Below are 21574 nucleotides of genomic sequence, written 5' to 3' on the forward strand. Positions count from 1 at the left end.
ATAACCAGTAACAGTTCACCAATGATCAGATGTGTCTGATGACCAAATTAATAAAAATTTTGATTACTCAAAAGCGTTCATTAAAGTTTCCAATTTTTGAAGACTGCTTTAATAATAAAATAATAGAAAAAACAAGAAAAAAATCATAATCATCAGAATGGCAAAAACAACCAAAATAAATAACAAATAAATTGTAATAATAATACAGATAGTAGATGGCGTTGGTGTAGAACTGTAGATAATGGAGACGGAGAGTTGTAGAGTAAGCGTCCTCCCTCGATGAGTGTTTGGACTCCTTGGAGGTGTCACGAAATAATAAAATAATAATAATACAGGTAATTCAGTTAGGGAGGTACGCTCCATTTTATGACGTCATCATAATCCTGATTAGTTTACCATTTTAACCACTGAATGATTGGTTAACGATACCAGCGAATCGTTTGTTTTTATTTTTCTTCTTATGTAATTTTTATTCCATGCATTCATTGTTCATGATGAGTGTTGTTACTATTTCTAGGTCCGTGAAAATAGTAAGAATCTTTGTCATTCTTCGTAAGCATAAAGAAGAAATTATACAGGTTATCCACGTGTCATTGAAAACCGGAAACATGTCTTTCTCTCTTATCTCTTGAGCCTCTATATATGACTTCGTATGTTTTGCAATTATAAACGATATAATTATGAAATGCAGAGAGAATTAAATCTTTCAACGAACAACACATAATAAGACCCCGCAGAATGGGAGAAAAAATTACAAGTAAATAGAAGGAAGCACTTTGGAAATTCACTTAGAATAATTAAAATAATTCTTATGATTATTTTTAATTTTGTTGCCTAACAGAATTAAGCTTTGAAGTCTTAAGATTATAAACTAGCTGTACAGATTAGAGATTAGAGTGAAGATAGATAAACACATACACTACATTGTAAAAATTATACGTACATCCTTTAATAACAAATATTACTAGTGAGATATGTAGCATAACAAGGTATAAAGGCAAAGGACACGTTAAAATGATGACTGTAAAGACAATTTTGGAAATTGAACATGCTTTAGGGTTAACAGGAATTATCATTGGCTGCCGTGTGACTAGAATGTTTGTTGCTGCTGCTTGGAATTATAACTGAATGACTTATAACTAAGGCTATGAGGCCAGTGTATTTGCTCTGTTAATTGAGTGTATTCTTTTGGCTGGTTTGCCTGTTTTGTTGGATGAAAAATCCAAGTTTTCAGAAGAAAACCTTTTCGCCTTCATACGAAACCAATATTCTGGTTGAAAAGATCTTATAAAGGTTTATTGCGTCTTAGATAGGAGTCGAATCCAAGCTTTTACAGTCATAAAGGCATTGTCTATACTGACTAAAATAGAATATTTCTGAGATCAACTTCATTAAAAGATGAAAGCTTATTGGTGAAAAGATACAAGAAACAGTCGGGAAGCCCATACACTGACGAAAAGGAGTAGAAAATGTTGAAAATAGATCAGTCTATTATCCTATTCAGGAGAAGGTACTCCAGCTATAGAAGTTTTGTCAGGATATTAATTGAACTCCATAGTTTCGATTTCCATGAAAGAATTGCTGTTTACAGCCACCTATCGCCTCAAACAATGAGAGGGTGCGGCATGCGAGGTACAGATTCACGTTAATTATAGCAGTCACGAATAGGAACCTGGATTAGGAAATAGGGAAGCAAGATCTGTGCTGAAGATTGCCTGTGTGGGAGTTGAATCAGAGATAGAATCTCTGAGATTGAATCAAGATCAAGAGATTCTATCAGAGATTAGAAACTTGATCTTGAAGGGAAATGGGAAACTGGATTTCTTATTACACCAGAGCTATTACATCTTCCTTAACAGTGTAATAGCTCTGGACTTCAGTCTGATTTTTATATATATACACACACATATATATATATGTATATTTTTTTTACAGAGATTAAGAGTATTTGCTACGCTTCTACGCTTTTCCTTGGGTAAATAACATATGCTTATGTTACATTTTAGTGAACGAGACAATTTCAAAGAATTCTATGAGTGATCAATCAAAAGGTGCATTTCAGCCGTTATCAGAATGTAGAGAAGCTTTCTACATGAAAGTAATTGCTTGCTGTAATAAGTTGTAACAAGTAGCAATGTATCTTGGGTACAGTATAAATGCGGTTTGTAAATGTGACTTGATAACATACACCACTATATACATGCATAACATGCTATGATAACATATATGCATTTCCATTTTCTTGTTGACTGATTAAAAAGAAATGAACACATTCAGCGATAAAGCTGGTTGCTAAACAGCAATAAATAGTCAGAGTGTAGCATCAAAAGAAAATCTGGCTCTGTCGTATATGAATTTTGTCTTGAACCGTTTTGAGTGATTTTTGTTTTGAACTGTTTACCGTTTTGAGTGTGTTTAAATTCTGCAGCAAAATGTGCATTTTTTTTTTTTTTTTTCAATTGGAGCTAAGACGACACACGGATCTACTTCTATACCAGGAATGTATAATGCAAACATAAGATAATTTTTTTTTTTACTTTTGAACAAAATGAATTTTGTATACAAATATTGGAGAAGAGTTGTTTACAGACATGTTGACCTTATAAATTTATAAAAGACTATAAAGTGGACTATTGAGCTTTTCAGAATTGTTTCTGTGACGATTTGATTATTTTGAGCAAAACTCTCAAAAGTTTATGATGTGGCTAAGATACTGCGTGTCTTCATGAGCCGAAACAAGTGCAACCTGTTCTACGAGTGCAACCTGTTCTCGTAAATACATATTCATTAATTTAGACGCCACGCCTCATGGAAAATGTCTTATTACAATCTTTGAGCCGTTCATTATATTCCCTAAGAGTGTGGATTGATTGAATTATAATCAAACCCTCTAAGATTGCGCAATTGGAAGAACTATGGTATCTTGCGCCGTTCGATTGGAAAAGGGCTAAGTTCGATTCTCGTCGTGACGAGAGGAACGTTTATTTGAATTTTCATTTGCAGGTGAATTAGCCAATCTCATGCTCAGATAGCAGGACTTTTTCTTCCGGAAACTCTGGTTTTTCATCTCGCCTACAGGCAAGTCGGCCTTCAGAACACACGCAATTTACAGACAAAAAATACTGTTGGTAGTGGTGATGGGCGGTAGATGGCGTTGATGGTAGTTTGTGTAGTAGGAGAATTACGGTAAGTAGTAGGGGAGACGGTTAGATTGTGTAATGGAATGGCGTAGTGTCCTTTCGCGATGAGTCTTTAGACTTCTTGGAGGTGTCACGTAATAATAATAATATTATTATTACGTCGGTTAATTGTCAGTGTGGTCAGTTATAAAAGGCTTTGAGGGAGGTAAAACCGAACTATTATAGAATTGACGCTTATCGTATTTAGAGAAAGTGAGGATGACCTGAAAATAGTTTGCTTCTGTTTCTTGCAGGATATTTGTAAGTCTCACTGGTGATGCATCGCGTGTAATAACCTTATCCAGCGATATCAGACTCGCGAAAATGATTTTGTATGCATTTTTTTTTGCATTGATTATGTTAATTAAGAACATACATAATCAGTGCAATAGACCTACCTGTTTCATATTTTTATTACTAATTTTAAAAATTCACAGTTAAGTTCCTAGGAACAAATTGAATAAAATGTTAAATATTTTTTTTTAAGACAACAAAATGAAGCTCATTTGTCAGAATAAAATTTCAAGACAAACCGATCTTTAACAGTTTCCCCTTTCTACACATTCGTCACTTTTATTTTAAAAGGATCGTCATCCCATTTGTGACAATGAGTCCAATCGGAAATCGAAATGTCATCAAATGTTTTCACTAGAAACAAAATGAAATCATTAAATATGCGACTAGTTGAGACATTCCTGCTTTTTTTTTTTTTTTAATACTCTTGCAATAAATGGATCTTTATGAAAATATTTGTATTAGTTGGAATTAAGGTTTAGCCACCAAGGCCATAATGTATGGTTTAGTATATCATATTCTTCGTTTGATTAAATTCAAAACAGTCCTCTTGAAATACTCGTATATACCGTATAAGTACAGTGAGATATTATTCGCATATATCAACAGCGTATTGGAAATACATTATTGCTGTGCAATGTATATAATGTTCACAATATTCTAGCAGTTAATATTAACCCTATAAAATGCTTATTCTGTAATTTTATCTGTTCCTGACGTCATGATTAACACAACACGCCTACTATTGTACAACTGTGACATGTAGTTGAAAGTCAAGGAACAGTTGACGTTTGCGATTACTACAGTAACAACTACAATGTGTATTATATCTATTCTACTGGCTGTCAAAGTCATAATTATTTGCAGTCTATTTTGTCACTCTGTTATTCTCTTTTAATGGAAAATCTTTTTGATTAACAAAAGCATTTCAGGATGATATTTTGATTTGATTGATAACTGAGCTGGTCTGGTTGGCCGAGTGGTTAGGGTATCCCCTCTCTAGCCAAGAGGCTGCGGGTTCGAATTGCGGCATGGATATTTGTGATTGTCCTACTAACTTTGTGTGGCTAGGGTGTCTGCGACCTTACCACTTCTTGAAGCAGAAGGCAACCCTACAGAGGTACGGGAGTGACCATACGGCCTCTACGGACATCAAATGTGAATAAGTAATGTGTTTGAAATGGACCTCCCGCGATAAGTTGACGGACTCTATGGAGGAGCCTATGTGTGACATGTACTACTACTAATAATAATAATATTTTCTTAGTAAACAGTAAATCAGAAAAATTCCCTGAGTAAATGTTTTAAATGCTTTATTATCTTTTTAACGACTACAAATTGAATTCGTCGGAAAGTACCGTAATTATTATTATATTTTTTAAAAGTCGTTTTTGTAGTTCAAACTTAATTATAGCACAGTATTTACTCTTTAGAATTTCTGGTTATGTAGCATGCGTAACTATGAGAAACGGAATCAAGTAGAATGATCACAATGGGCGTCAAAATCCAGTGGGCGTAAACAACTCAAAAAAATGTTTTTCTACAATTTTTTCGCGTTTGCTATCCTTTAATTCAGAAGGCGGGAAAACTAAGAATTGATTTTGATTACATGATTTACAGGTGGGAGTAAGGAGATGGTAACAACAGTCCCTGGCACTACCAGCAAATTATCTAGTCATACCACTTTATGTTATAAGCAATTATGTATGCGAAGTTTAATAAAAAAAACTTCTGTTTTTTTATTAAACAATTTTATTTTTTATTAAAAAATAATCTGTGGACAGATTATTTTTTTCTTGTTTCAACAGACTTTACGTTATGATTTTATTATTATTATTTTGTTTGCTAATCATCTGCTAAAAATCACATGATTATCTTATGCCAGTTTTTTTGCATCATTTATTTACAGCGCCTTGTTGTATCTTTACAATGACGGATGTCGAATTGGGTGTTGATGTCGACTTCTGTATAAAATCTTTAAAGTTAAAAAGTTATAAAAAAAATTGAAATATCATTTCAGCTTGTTTTTAAGTGCTTTTAAAGAGGACCAGGAAAGTTTTTAAAATCTTATAGTTGATAATGATGGTCAAAGAAACTAAGACTATGAGACCTGTGTATTAAGCGTATTTTACGCATGTTCTACTTTCCAGTTTACACGTTTTACTGAATAAAAAAACCCTGCCACAATCGTATGCGACTGGTTAAGCATCAATTCCTCATAACTTTTAGTTTGTAATATCCTTCGTACTCACCAGGCTCTTACTGCTGTCACTTCCACCTCTCTCCAAAAATGAAGTCTTATCTCACAGATTAACATTTTTAATCAAGGAAAGAAAAAAAAAAGGGCCTTGGAAACTGTTTCGAAATTCTTTAATTGGGTGTGTGAATACTAAGGATAAGTATTTTGAAGTTCTGAATCACAGTTCAGTCGTTTGATACTTACGTACCTTAAACAAGTATAGTGAACTTTTAAATGAGTGCCACCATGGTGAAGTTACTTCCATATCACATCCAATAGTGATGACGCTCTTCAGTTGTATAAACATTCGTTTTTCGGTCTCGTCTCAGCACGAGAGGGGTCTTTTTAAGATTAAAACTAAATTTTAAATTAAAGGTGAATCATGAATCATTCCGGAAGTGAGGCTGTTTTAAACGCACAACAGTTTTTAACCAACATAAAGATTGTGGTGTAGTTTCCTGAAGAAGATTCACAGCCAATGTATCACGAAACTTTAATTAATTATTATGTATACAGTAAACCCTCGATTTAACGGACTAATAAGGGCTAAGGGGTGTCCGTTAAATCGCGAATTTTTTAAAATGAAAATATCTGTAACATTATACTGCAATTTTATTAATATTAGTGTAATAACACTAATATCATATGTAATAACAAAAAAATTGTTTTACACACAATTTTTAACACAATTTTTACACTTTTATATAAGTTAATGTGAAGTTAATGTTCGATATTGAGGCGCTTGGTTTAGGCAATCCTGCTTCGAAAAAACTATCAAGTTTTTTGAACTTTTGAATTCTGCTGTTTTTTTTAATAATTAACTCCCTAAAATTACGAAAATGTGTGTAATAAAACTGCCCCAGAAAGTTTTTTCCAACATAAAAAACAGGAAATTAATAACCAAAAAAACTTGTTAATTTAATTATAAGCAAATCTTGGTTAAAATCATTTTAAAATTAACAGGGTCTTAATTTTCACATGTGACATACGGACCGGAAATTATGTCCGTTAAATCGCGCGTTTACTGTATATATATAATGTGATCTATAATAAATGTAATAACGTGTTTTTGTAAGAAAGAAATATAGACAGCAACTTAAAGTGGAATGCCCAAGTTATATTTTTGGAAAACAAAATAAGATACATCAACAGAACCTACTTCTTTATAGCGCTTTTATCCCGCTTAGTGCAGCATCCGCTATAATTATGTGACTGTGGGAAACGCCAACCGGTTTGTTGCGGGGTCTGGGGAAAAAACAATTTTTATGAGTGTAGATGTGTTCACGGGGTTTGTTTGTCTGTTGTGGGGGACAAAAAACCCTAGTTTCCAGGTGAACCCCCTCCATATGAGACCGGCTAACTCACCTTTAGTCGAAAGAGACCATATAAAGAGGCCTTTGACAGGAATCGAACCCAGATTTTTCCGAACAAAGGGCTTTGTGTATACCGACTGAGCTACGGAGGCTCTAACGTCAACAGAATCTATTAGATTAAAAAAAATCTTCCCCACTTGCTGGGGTGAAGATCATTACAATAGCTTTCTGTCCCTGATAATAATCCCACCCAAAAGAATAAGAGCAATGCTCACTTCCTATCCCCGAAGAACTGCGCCATCCTTGTATCTTACCATTACAGGACTTTTACTGCTGTTTGCTATGCTTAAAAAAAAAAAAACATTAACTTTTTTCCCATATATAAAATGGATCTGCGTTATGGGAGAAAGTTGTTAGTAAACGAGAGAGAGAAAGAATCCACAAATCTTTTGAACATACATCCACAAACAGCTATGATAAATTATCAGAGGATATAAAATCACTGCACTTTACTATATATTAAAAGAAAAGATTTAGGATTTATATCATGAAATTCAATGACATTGAATTATATTTCAAACACACACGAAAAGCTTTATTATTATTATTATTATTATTATTATTATTATTATTATTATTATTATTATTATTATTATTATTATTATTATTATTATTATTATTATTTTGTGTTTGAAAATAAAATAAAAAGAAGTTTTTAAAAATATTTATCTTAACAAATGAAACAATAATTATGTATCTAAAATTATACAGAATCCAATGTATAAATTGTGTAGAATATAATTATGCATATAACAATTTATGTGATTTCATTATCATATCTATGGACATGTAAATAATGTCAGTTACACTGTGTAACCTGTCCTCAACACGTATATATATATTTATATATTTAATCAGTATGGCATTCGTCCATGGTTACACATATGTAATTTATATTTATTCTTATAAATTTTACTTAGTAAATTGTATCATCCTATACTATAAATTTTGTCTTATTTGAATCATCCTGTATTTAAATTTTGTCTTATTTTATATCACTATATATTGCAATTTTGTCTTAATGTTAACAAGGTATATCTATCCATCTGCACTATGTGTTAACGTTAATAAATCCAAATTCAATTCAAAAAATAAAAATAAATAAAAAAAGAAAGAAAGAACACTCTCCCCCCCCCCACACACACACATGCGCGCGCGCACGCACACACATATATACATACCATCTGCTGGTTAAGCGACAAGCTTTTGCTTCTACACAGGTAAGAGAAAGCAGGCAGGTAAATCACGTAAAATTTTTAAAACAAGATATCGAAGGACTAAGGAGAATAAACATGAAGTGAGAAATATACGAAATTTATTTCATATACTGAATGCGGAAATGCATGGTTTTGCGAGAAGGTATAATAATAAGACAGTGAGCAATTTTCCTAATTTTCTTCTTCAGAGATGTTTCAAAACGACACATGCCCTTTGCTTTTATAAAAGGAGCAGGGTTCGAGGAAGCAAAAGAGAAAAATCAGCCGGTGAAAACACACACACAAGTTATACACATGATATATTTGATTGTGTCGTTGCATGCTAATCCTAAACAATCAAATCATTTTAAAGAGACTGGCCTGAAGTAACGTTGTTTTGATGTAGAAAGAATTTGTAGTCAGAAGTGTTATTATTATTTAAAAATTATTATTATTCTGTCACGCTTTCTTAGAAAACGTTCAGTATAATAGAATTTGAGCATAAAAATAATTAAAAAGAAAACAATAAACAGAACCCATATAAACACAACAAAGTATAGTAAACTTAATAATTGTATCTAGTTGTTTTTCAATAACGTTATTATTATTATTATTATTACTACTACTACTACTACATGACACCTCCATGGAATCCAAAAAGTCTAATTTTCAGACCTTGCTTTTTTAAATTAAATTTTATATATTCCATAAAAGTCTTGCTTGAAAAGATTATTTTCGTATAAATTATCCTAGCTGTAATATTGGCTATACCACATCTTTGTTGATTTTCATCAACAAAAAAATTATCAGTGTTGAAAGGGGAGGAGTCTTTTACTGCATTCAAACACGTGTCCTTTGGATGGAAGACCTAGCTTTCGAGCTCTGTTCATAAAGGGACTTATAAAGACATTTGAATTTATGCAAGCTATCCTATGTTATGCAGAGGTAGTAGGTTTTCCTTTTTCTTTTGTTTTACCTTTTTTTTTTATTTATGAAAAGTTGGATTTTTTTAAATTGACATTTTTCAGAAATTTGGAGTTTTCTACCCATTTGACTGCCCAGAGAACACAATCTATGGATATACACAGGACTAGATTGAGGCCTAAGCTAGACAAGCTACAGCTTAGGGGCCACACATATTACAAGGAGCTTCTACCTCAGATTAGATAACCTAAAATTTACTCAGTAGAGAGGGGCCTCTTTAAAGTTATAACTTAGGGACCACAACAACCTTAAATTATGTCCTGGACAAACATAATCCATTGCTTTTTTCTCCAACACGAATACTAAATAGTGCAAGAGTATATTAGAATGGAAATGATCTCTTTTTAACGTTTCGTCCATCCTTGTTTACTGAACAGATAGTATCTCCGCTCTCCAAACTACTGATTCTATCTGTCTATCCAACCACACTCACATGAATTTTCGGAAATGCAGCCATGATGAAAGTGCAGTTCAGCTGCCTACACTTTCCCTACTTGCCACATTACGAAGCACCTGTTATCTCCTCTTTGCTATATCAAAGCCATTTCTTATTATTCTTCACAGATTTGCATCATCAACAAATTATGGGATTTTTTTTTCTTTCAAATTCCTATTTACATGCAGTAGCCTCCATGTGGAATTCTTTCAAATTGTAAAATCCAGAAATATCATCAACGTACACATATATACATTTCTCTAGTCCTAATAAAATGCCAATTTCTTGGTTATAAAATGTCAAAGGTTTACTGGAAACAAATCTTTCACTTAATGAACCATGCTTCTCCCACCAATGAATTCCATACCTGAATGTCTCTTCCCAATTTTTGGTCATCTACATGACCGTTATCAAAACATCATACATTCAAGGTGAGCTATAATTCGATGTCTGTTAAAACTTATGTTAAATAGTTCAAAGATGATATCAGTGATTTCCAATCACTTTTGTAGGATTATGTCATCTTTGTATAACTTCTACGATGCCTGATTGGCAGAATAAATTTCTTAAAGGTTTAATTTCACTCGCTAACTACAGGAACTTTTTTTTATTAGGCCTCTTTTTCAATAAATAGAGATTTTGGTATTATCAGTATTTTACTCCAATTTCCTAACTGTAGGTGAAATATTGAATTTCACTCCAGATCCTTTTGTTTCCAGTATTTTTAACGTATCTTTGGGATAGTTATGATATTTTCTCCAAAAAGAAATTCGAGAACATAGAACGGATACATACAAGTTAGGATTACAAATAATCTCTCTCTCTCTCTCTCTGTCTTTCCTATCATGCCGGGGGAATGTATTCAACGCCCGCGATGGAGATAGGGTGGTGACCTATTGCTTACTGAGTTCAAAACGTTTGAATACGGATTAAAATCCATTTGGCTAATTCATTTGATGAATGAAAGGTGTTAGAGGGTTTTTACACGCATTCGTTTAACACATGCCGATCTTCTGACAGCATTATTAGTGCAGTATATTTAATACCAACTATTTTCTCATCCTTTTATTATTGCTACTGTTGTCAGATAGCGTATCATTTTCACCAATTTATTATAAATTTTCACCAGTTTCCAATCAATCATTCTGTAATTCCAGAATATCTTTTGCTGCACCCATTCAATTTATTATTCCATAATGATTTTGCACTTTACTGATGACACAATATAATAACTTTCTCGAGTACCTTTTAATGGTATCCTCTTTGATTTTGGGATTCTTTCATTCAACTTTTTGATGCATAATGTGATTTTGGTTTGCCTTCCATATTTTCACCTACTATCAACCTTGGCTTTTTACCTTTTATCACCTTTCTTCTTGTATCCTTTTCATATAACATTCTTCTTTTATGCAATGCATACTTAAATGATGCCATTCATCAATTAAATCGCAAGTAATTTTTCCCTCGAAACTCTGGGAATGCATTCCGATTACTGTTTTCAAACATCTTCCTTTGAATTAGTCCCAAGTACTAAAGTATTGACTTCGTTCACTTCCAATTTCTCGTACCATGATATTCCAAGTTTGAACTGGCTATGCTCTCCTGGTCTGAAGTTCTAAACACCCCCTCTTCCCCCCCACCCCCCACACATACATATCCCTTCCTATTCAAGTCCCACATACCTAGATGCCACATCTGTATCACTGGATATACTGTTCCAAGCGAAGAAAGAATGACCACTTCATTTATTATTATTACGTGACACCTCAAAGGAGTCCAAGGACTTATCCAGGTAGGGCATTCTATTTCTACATTTCCCCGTCTCCACCACTTAATTCACCAACTATACAGAACACCACTACCATCATATACTGGCCACTACCATTACTACCACGAGTATTTTTTGTCTGTAAATTGATGTGTTCTCATTTATGATTACATTATTTGATTTTTTCGCTCGATTCAGTTTTCAAACACTGTTGATTTCTCAAATCCCCTCTTTAACAAAAAAATGTCATCCGAAATTTAATAGAAGTAACAGAAAGATAGTTTTTTTTAATTAGTACTAGTATTAGTATTAATACATGTTTTTTTTAAAGTTCGTCATAATATTATCTGATTGGTTAATTTCTTGCCTCTAAAAGTCCTAGACTTTCGCGTGATACATGTTATCCAAAACTACAAACTCTTTAAATGTTGTTGGGAGAGGGGAGGGGAGAAGGACAATTAGGACCAAATAAAGTAGGATATAGTCATAAATAAAATTGTCCCGAACTGAAGAATAACATCTGAAGCCATATTTTGATGTGCACTTTATGATTTATAGGGTCAAAATGAAACTATCATAATCTGAACTTTGGTCTTTGTATGCTGAGAATTTAGCAAGTACAAAGAAAATACTCTGGAGGAAATCAAAAGCTGGATTGGCCGAAAACTATCGGTAGTCTACTGCTTGTCACCTGAGGTGGTCATTGAAAAAAAATTCAAATAGCCATAGCATAATGATTATGTCACATCACAATTACCTTTGATTAAAAGCAGATCCTTAAAAGCCCTCTTCTTTAATGAAAGCTAGACGGAGAAATTAATTTTGCTCTATCAAACTTCGGAAGAATTTTATTCCAAAAAGTAAATGATAAATATAGGAAACACAAATAACCGTCCGCAATGAATTTGTCTTGATATTGCACTTCTTAAAAGACATCTCAAAAGTCCATATAATTGCCATTTATTAGTGCTTTGATTAAGAAAAGTCTCCTAATTTCGAATTACAAGTCTCCTACTTTTTAAGTTATGTCTTGACAAATAGGTAAGCACTTAGATTCGTTTTCTCTCCATTGGTTTTCATGCACATAATGACAACGTTCTGTCTCAACAGATTTTAATGACATTTGGTATTTGAGATCATTACAGAAAGTGTTTAGTAGTAATTTATTTTTATTTAAATCGGACTGTTTGTAGAAGAAAATATCTTGTAAAAGATAAAGTAAAATTTAGAAATATTGTTTATTTTATGAAATTTTGCATGAAATTTTCTATTTAAGATATTATTATTATTATTATTATTATTATTATTATTATTATTATTATTATTCGTGACACCTCCAAGGAGTCCGAAGACTCATCGCGGGAGGACACCCACTATACAACTGTCTCCACCACTACACCGAGCCTCTTCTACCAATCATCTACATCAACGCCATCTACCGACCATCTACTAAGATTTGTCAGGTGATTTCAGTTTTGGTTTTAGATGTCTCACCTTTCATAGCAAAGCTGGGCAAATGATCAGAAACGACACAAAGTTATGTTACGAATGACATTAAGTCAGTGTTTCTCAACGCGGGGCGTACGTCCCACAGGGGAGCAATTTGAATATTTTGGGGAACAATTAGAAAATGTACATGTACACATTTATATATATTTATATTATACTTTTTCAGAACTTGGTTGACTATTATGCTAGAGTGGGGCCATCAAAATCTTTGAGACGTTGAGGTGGGGTGGGGCATGATCCAAAAAAGGTTGAGAAACACTGCATTAAGTAAACTCAATAGTACATAAAATAATATGAAGAGTCGTCTAGGTTTGGTTGCTGTAATAACGAATTGTGTAGGACAAGAGAAAACGCCTTTTTGTACAGACTTAAATTATTTCCATATTTTGTTTATTGTTATTGTAGTATTCTGATTCATAAGTATTGAGTATTTGATCCAATTTTGCATATATTGCACCTTTATGTGCATGGTTTTCATGCACATAGTGACACCGTTCTGTCTGAACAGATTTTAATCTGTTCATTAGTTATTTACTGGTTTCTTTTTCGACCCATAGTTTAAATATGAATTTTCTTCTGGTTTTAAACAATTGATTTCCACTAGCGCATTAAGTGGAAAAATAAAAAGCTGAGATGTAAATCACGGATGCCCCTTTTCTTTCTTCTCTTGATCGCTGGGATAATTTTATAATCATAACTATGATCAACCATGACCATTTTGCAATTGTTTTATCATTTTATCAATGCCATTCTCATGTTGTCCATAATAAGTGCAAGGACTTTTTTCATTTCTTTTTTCAATGTGCTTATTCAGTCATTAATGTGAATAGGCGCCCTGATTAATCTCTGTCAATGACACTTATTTGACCATTGTGGAAAAAGGTGCGCTGCTATATTTTCCAAAATTTATGCAATGGTTGCCTCTTCAGTCTATAAAAATCGGACTACTGCTTGCTATCTCCTTTGGTGCACTATAGGCAATAGAAACGGTCATGTTTCTGTGGCTAAATAATAAGGACTAAGGATGCACACTTACGTTCGAATTCTGTACTGCGACCAATAAAAAAACTAAATGCTTTCTGACTAACTCTTGTATCATCATCTGTGAAGTTTTTTTTTTATGAATCTTTGTGGATTCATAAAAATAAAAATCCTTTTCTATACTGATTAGTGGAGTAAGGTTGAAAATGTCGAAAATGAGTTATTGTAATGTACAGATCATACCAGATCATACTGAAATCATGTGATGCTCTTTCAGTTGTATGTGCGTGAATTCGGAAGGATTTGAAAAACGTCACTATGTGTAGGCAAGAAATTTTATTTCAAAACAATATCATGGTACATACAGCTTCTTAACATATTTTAGAATTCTCAGGAATTTTTTATATTTCAAAAAATCGCTGTATGTGAACAAAATTCAGTTATTGATTTTCCTGTGATAGTAAATATGGTGGTATAGATATTATGTCATGTAAGTATTAAATGTTAGAAATAATGAGATTAATTTATCCGGAAGTTTTTTTTTTTTTAACAAAGTATATATATATATATATATATATATATATATATATATAACAAAGTATATATATATATATATATATATATATATATATATATATATGCGCTTAGCAACCATATGCCTGGGAAAGAAGTGTCCTGGGTTCAATTCCCGTTGTTGACGTGAGGAGCTTAGGATCTTTCTCAGACATAGCCAAGTTAGCCGGTCTTGGGTGTGAAATGCAGGTTTTTTTTCCCCAAGTATACCTGGGGTTTTTCATCCCATAAGCAGGCAAACTGGCCTTGAGAATTCAACGCTTCTACAGACATAGGATACACCAGTAGGCATAGCGGTTAAATGAAAAGCCCTCATCACCACAAGGAAGAAGCTATATATATCTACTTCTTCCTTTTCCCCTCTTTTACCTTGAGGTGATGAGGGATTTTCATTTAACCGCAACCGTACACAAAGATAAGGTGGTTAGCCCTATGCCTACTGGTGTATCCTATGTCTGTAGAAGCGTTGAGTTCTCAAGGCCAGCTTGCCTGCTTGTGGGATGAAAACCACAGATATATTTGGGAAAAAAAACCTGCATTTCACACCCAAGACAGGCTAACTTGGCTGTATATATATATATATATATATATATATATATATATTTTTTTTTTTTACGATTATATTTTAGGATTAGATACCAAGCCAAGAGATGGCAGCACTTGTTTGCCAGCTTCTTCATCGGTGGCCGCTATAATTAGTGATAGACATGGGCCAGCTATCTCTGATTGGCTACTGGTGGAGATTGAACTGCCCACTCTGTCTCCAAAAGCTAGATAGGGTATAAAGGCCTCGCCTACTCCCTATAAGGAAATAAAAGGCTTTAGCAGATTTATTTATTTTATTTATTAATTTTTTTAAAAAATGATATTTATGAATTGAAAAGCAGGATATTATGCTTTATAACCTTTTGTAATAAGAAAGAAGAGGTACAAAACTCCCCTCCTCCTAAAAATTTATATTATTTAAAACTGACTACTTTATCTAATTCATATAGCATTTGAAGACACCAAAGTAAACCATACAAGAGGTTTGTATACTTTCTATACTCCATTTTAAATATGAATAATAAATCTTTTGAAAGTAGTGAAATAGTGACATAAATAACTTTCAAAAGATTTATTATTCATATTTAAAATCGAGTATAGAAAGTATACAAACCTCTTGTATGGTTTACTTCGGTGTCTTCAAATGTTATATGAATTAGATAAAGTAGTCAGTTTTAAATAATATAAATTATTTAAATTTATATTATTTAATAAAACCAAATGCCCATTGGGCCTATCACATAAAAATTCTCTTCCCTGTGGGAAGAGAATTTTTATGTGATAGGCCCAATTTTTATGTGATGAATCCCCTCACTATGTTTCATGTTATGACAGTTATACCACTGCTAATAAGAATCGAATCCACAGATTCTGTAGGTTATGAATTCGATTCTCATTATAGCGTGATATGTTTTTGAAAGTCTTTAAGTAGCAAATGAGTTTAATTATTTTCATTGCTTAGTGTGCAAAGAATAAAAAAAAAAGAATGTATTCGATCTACAGATTATATATATAGCAGGCATTCCACTCCTTTGCTGCATCCTCAAAGGCGAGTATATATGCTTATAGATCTGTGTTCACAGAATTGGTTAGCCTGCTTTGAGGGATGAAAAACCCGAATTTCTAGTAGGAAACCCCTTCACCGTTCTATGAAATAGATTAATTCACCATTTGATTCAAACACCGGATAAAGGTTCCTCACGTCATAGAGGGGATTCGAATTCCCGGTCTTTGTAACCAAAGGATCCGTCTATACATTGAGCTATGTAGATTCGAAGCTTAGCTACTGTAGATGTCCATTATCACTTTCACATTTCAAGACGCAAAGATATTTTATCATGGAGTTTGATTGCCATGTAGAATTACAGCGATCAAACTAATCTTTGATGCATATATAAACTAACGGTAATCCTTGGGATGTTTTCTTCTGGTAACATCGTTGTAAACAATATGAACCGTTAACACCACTCATAGATAAAAAAATAAGTTATATATTTTGCTGAAACTTTCGAAACAAGGTAGACTTCGTGCTCTTTTCGTAAGAGATCAACCAAAAAGAAAGAATTTGCAGTGTAAGATATCCTAAGCTTTCAGCTTGTAATTGATAAGAATCAGATCTCTCTACAAGATCGTTCATCTCTGAACTGAAGGTTAAAAATCTGTTCCAACTCACAGTAATATGGCAGTGCACTTTCAGGTACATAGGAATAGTTGTGTTCACCCACAGTGTATGTCTCAAGTGGTTTAGGAATTGGTAACATATCATTATCGGATACTAGTCTCATACCTGCTAGCAATTCAAGTATTTATTTATTACAATGGCTCCATTTTACATTGGCTGAACTGAGGCATGCTTTTCAGAATTCATAATCTTCCAATCTACAGTGTTTTGACACATAATTACTCGGTTCTAGTTGAATAAAATAAAATTAAATGAACTTCTAACGAATTTTTATTCTTCAATAGGAATAAACAGAGCTCTTTTAGCCTTATATATCTCTTGTTTCGAAATACGTGAATACAATGTTTCCACCTTTAGTCATCGATGAGAATTGAGTCTATGAACTCTGTGGAGCAGTCCCATTTGCTTTAAAAATTATATTATTTGCAAACGCAAGACATGTCAAAATCACTTTGTATCATTTAGATTATATGTTACAGAGACGGTCATCGGTCATCGCGCGCTGAACACACCGGTTCTCGTCCGATCACCGAAGTTAAACAGCGTTGAGCTCTGTTAGTACTTGGGAGGGTAACCACTTGGGAATACCGTGTACTGTTGGCAGCTTTTGAGCCTGTGTAGCTCAGTGGATGTGGCGTTTGCATACCACCGCACTTGGCCGCACGAAGGAAGGCTTGGTTTCGAGTCTAGTCGGCGACTAGAGGAAATTTTTCTAAGCCCTTTTTCGACCGGTTCTCGAGTTAGTCGATCTCTGACACGGGCAAGCAGGTTTTTCTTTCCGGAAACTCGGGTTTTTCGTCCTGTAAACTCAAGAAAATCGACCGTAGAACCCACATTATTTCAGACATTAAAAAAAAATATATATATATTGTGTTAGGGTTAGAGACCACGAGATGGCGGCACATTTGAGCCGTCTCTCTTCACTGCGTACCGCTTAATTAGTGATAGCCTTGGGCCATCTGTCTCTGATTGGGTACCAGTGGAGATTGAACTGCCCACTCAGTCTCCAAAAGTTAGATAGGGCTAAATGGCCTCGCCTACTCCCGTATACGGGAATAAAAAGGCGTTAGCTGATTTTTTTTTTGTTACAAAGAAAGGCAATAACTTCTGTATGCATAATTCAAAAGCTGCTAGAACCACCTCACTGTATACTAATCATATTGCGAAAGGCCACCTCTTTGTGATTGTTTCGAATCATTTCTATACTTATTTACAGAAAACGATGCCTATAAATAAAAGTTAGCATAACTCAATTGTCCTGTAACGTGATAGGCTGAATGAGATACTTGCTGTCTGGAAAGTTGGAAATGTAACTGACTCCAGGCCTATTGTTTACAAGATCAATCTTCCTTTGAAATTACACGATTTGTTAATGCTTCTTGTTATATTCGATTTTTTTTTTTTTGCACCTTTAAGACCCATAACTAGCTAAGTATTCTTGGTTTCCATATTCTGAATTTAATAGAATAAATGAACTACGCGTGTTCTTCTGGCGATTTGTCTGTTTGCAGGATGAAAAAGTCGAGTTTCTTGGAGAGAGAAAGTCTGTTATTTCCGTGGGGAACCAAATAACTCTCCTTCAGTTGAAAAGTTTATAAAAGATGTTTTTCATTCCAGATAGGATTCAAACTCTAACACAGATCTTTCATACTAACGAGCATCGTCATTACCGACTGAGTTACGGAGGCTGTATTTATGGATTCACTTTAAAAATAAACGAAAAAAGTATCGCACCTACGAGCAATATTGTTTATAATTTTATAGAACGGTTTGTTAGTAGTTGAATAGTGATTCAAACATCTTCTTAGCTGCCCCTTCCTTTCTGGAGAATCATTCTTTTTGCTAATGTCGAGTTTGACCATATTATCTTAGTTGTTTGATTTATAATTTACTTTAAACATTCTAAAAGTAAAGATCAGAAACAGACGATATATCTGTATTTATTTCCAGATATTTTTTTTGAACCACCTTTTCACAAAAATACAATAAAATGTTTCCGTGAAAAGGTGGCGTTGAAAGCACCTCGTCAAATCTCGAAGTGCGTTGTGGGATTGAATGGCAGTCGTCCGCCATTATGGACGTAGAAAAATTTGGTGTGTTTGGTGAAGTTGTAAGTGTTTTATATTTTCCATTGGGAGGCTAGGGAAGCAGAACTACAATGGCGCAAATTTAGATTATCTAAAATACGTGAAATAACCACTAAAGCCCGTATTAACGGGCGAAAAGACTCAGTATTTTAATTTTCTTAATTTTGCCTCGTGTTCTGGTCTCCACTTTGGTTTGGTGGCCACCGGGCAAGATGAGTAAGTTGTCGTTTAGGGCTAGGGCGCTGGACGCCTCTAAACCTATGCCAGTTTACCGATCTGAGGAGATTCCCGATCTTCCAGATTTTGCTGCCATTAATCGGGCAGTGCCACAGATGCCGACTGGAATGGAAAAAGAGGAAGAATGTGTAAGTAAACTATACAAAGAATATATACTGAGTTCTGATTGGCTGGCGATTCCTAGTGGCGGGTACTTGAATCGTGGGCTTTAACAGCACCTCTTTGTTTATATTTGGATACCGTTGTCATAAATGAAACTGGGAATATACGAACCAAGACCATTAAGGACATTTCAAATATTTGCATGTTAAAGTGTCATTTTAAGTTAAACTTATAATTGTTTTATCCATCTCTCAGGCCACATGCGCAATACTGTGATTGCCATTTTTGTGTTGCATTAAGTTATTAAATATATCGATGCCAACATATTCAAAGAAATTTTTAAAGGGAATTTCATTTAGTGATGTAATTTAAATAACCATATAAATTATATAAATGATTAATACAATAAAATCGTGGCCCTTCAGTTGCAGAACGCATACGTTTTCACCTGTCACATCAGATCACCTCAAATGTAAACAAACCTACACATGGCAAACACATCATTCTACAAAGCGGAATAACACGTATTTTTTCCTTCTATATTAGTTTATTATTCTTACTTTGCATCGTAGACATGATTTAAATCTGTATTGTTAACAGTGAATTAAAATTACAAAGAATATTTTCATATAGATTAGTTGTGATAATATAAATTTTTAACTTGAATGTAGTCATCCCCCCCCCCCCCCAATGAAATTCAGGATTTGACTTGTCAGTTTTATTATTATACTTTTTGTTTTCTTCACATATGAATATGGATGATGGATATTACTTGTGAAGCCTAAAGATAGAAAACAATGAAGACTGCTAGTTTAGATGAATTAAAATTTATATAAAATTTTAATATATATATATATATATATATATATATATAAAATTTTAAATTTATATACCACCATTAAAATTCCTTCATCATTCAGCTTATTGTGGAATTTATATATATATATATATATATATATATATATATATACACACACACACACATAAACACATACATGCATATATATACACAGTGTGTGTGTGTGTGTGCCGTGGTATATATTATGTTGTATATTTTTAATCCTTTATAATAGCTGACTATTCAGAATAATCATTTTTAACAATTTTGGTAAATGGTTTAAAAAGTTTAATAACAAAAACAAAACGTTTAACAGAATTTTATATTATAAACAGAGCATCAATGCAATACATTCAGAAGTACAATTCAATTGCTTGTAGAATTTTCCTTTTTTTAATACACTAGTTTTTGAAGTAAAGGTTACATATATAGAGTTTCACTTAAACTTTAGAATTCCATTTGAAGGATGAGAATAGAAAATAATCTCATTCATGAAAAATAATTTGACTGTTTATTTATTTATTTATCACTATTTGCTATTTTCATCCTTATATTGAAAGATGAATATAAATATAAGAAAATTGCATCACACAAAAAGCAATCAGCAAATCAAATGATTTTTATGTTATTAAACTGGAAAGTAAGGTGATAATTTTTATATTATTTGTACTGTAGTTAGGAAACATTTTCTAATATATTACATAGTGCTGGGTATGAGAACATTTTTTAAATAATTCTCTCTGTATATAATTCACAATGATTCTTTTCTTAATAATAGTAATGATGTCTTGAATTTTTATTTTAGCTTTTATGAAGTCAATAGTGTTTGTAATTGCTTTTCATATACATTTTTATCATGTGAATACAGTGTATGCTTCTGACATTAACTGTATCTTATTAAAATGTGAGGTGAAGAGCATTGTGATTTGTTCAGAGATCTTATATTTTTTCAGATTTCTTATATATATTTATTATATGACATTCTTCTCTCCCCACCTGTAATTATACTATTATGCCTCTGCTTACTGGATCAGTGATTAATTCTATCAGCTGAGCCAAATAAAATTTATAAATCCCCATTGCATATTCATAAAGACCCACTCACACACACATACAAGCAAATTTTTTTGATAATTATTTCCAGTAAGTATTATTTCATTTCTTTCCTTGTTTTCTAATATATTACATAGTGCTGGGTATGAGAACATTTTTTAAATAGTTCTCTCTGTATATAATTCACAATGATCCTTTTTTGACCTGGGTTTGAATTCTGTCTAGGATGCAGATAACATTTAGGAGTGCTTTTCAGTTTAAGTTGAGTTAAAAATGGTCTTATATGGACAAGGTGACAGGGTTTTTCATACTGCATAACAGACACTTTATTTTTTAATGTTGTTTATATGGTTAATGTGACATTGAGATGAAAAGCCTTGCTAAGAATTTTATATCATTAAGTGATAATTTATTTCTTGCATTTTTTAATATCTTCTTTTTCCATTTGATAATGCAGATTCTCAGTTGGATATTAGTTGGACTTATTGCTTTAAAGTT

General features: G+C 33.0%; 1 protein-coding gene and 1 pseudogene across 4 annotated transcripts in view; both read left to right on the forward strand.

The window, feature by feature from the left end:
- The first annotated feature begins 17243 nt into the window (after nt 1–17243).
- On the forward strand, nt 17244–17362 carry LOC150093610 (5S ribosomal RNA; annotated as a pseudogene).
- A 1487-nt stretch (nt 17363–18849) lies between these two features.
- The window catches only part of E(Pc) (Enhancer of Polycomb), a 371838-nt gene continuing 369113 nt past the window's right edge, over nt 18850–21574 (forward strand). For 3 of the 4 annotated variants that reach the window (XR_016550343.1, XM_090413189.1, XM_090413191.1), the window contains exon 1: nt 18850–19211. Coding sequence is in view for 2 of the 4 variants with exons in the window: in XM_090413189.1 (XP_090269315.1) it covers nt 19059–19211 (153 nt within the window). In the remaining 2 variants the exon portion in view is untranslated. The remainder of the gene's footprint in view (nt 19212–21574) is intronic. The other variant, XM_090413190.1, reaches the window with a different exon arrangement.

Source organism: Typopeltis vanoorti, chromosome 23, assembly GCF_054136105.1.
Source record: "Typopeltis vanoorti isolate ZY-2024b chromosome 23, IOZ_Tvanoo_1.0, whole genome shotgun sequence".
Classification (NCBI taxonomy): domain Eukaryota; kingdom Metazoa; phylum Arthropoda; class Arachnida; order Uropygi; family Thelyphonidae; genus Typopeltis; species Typopeltis vanoorti.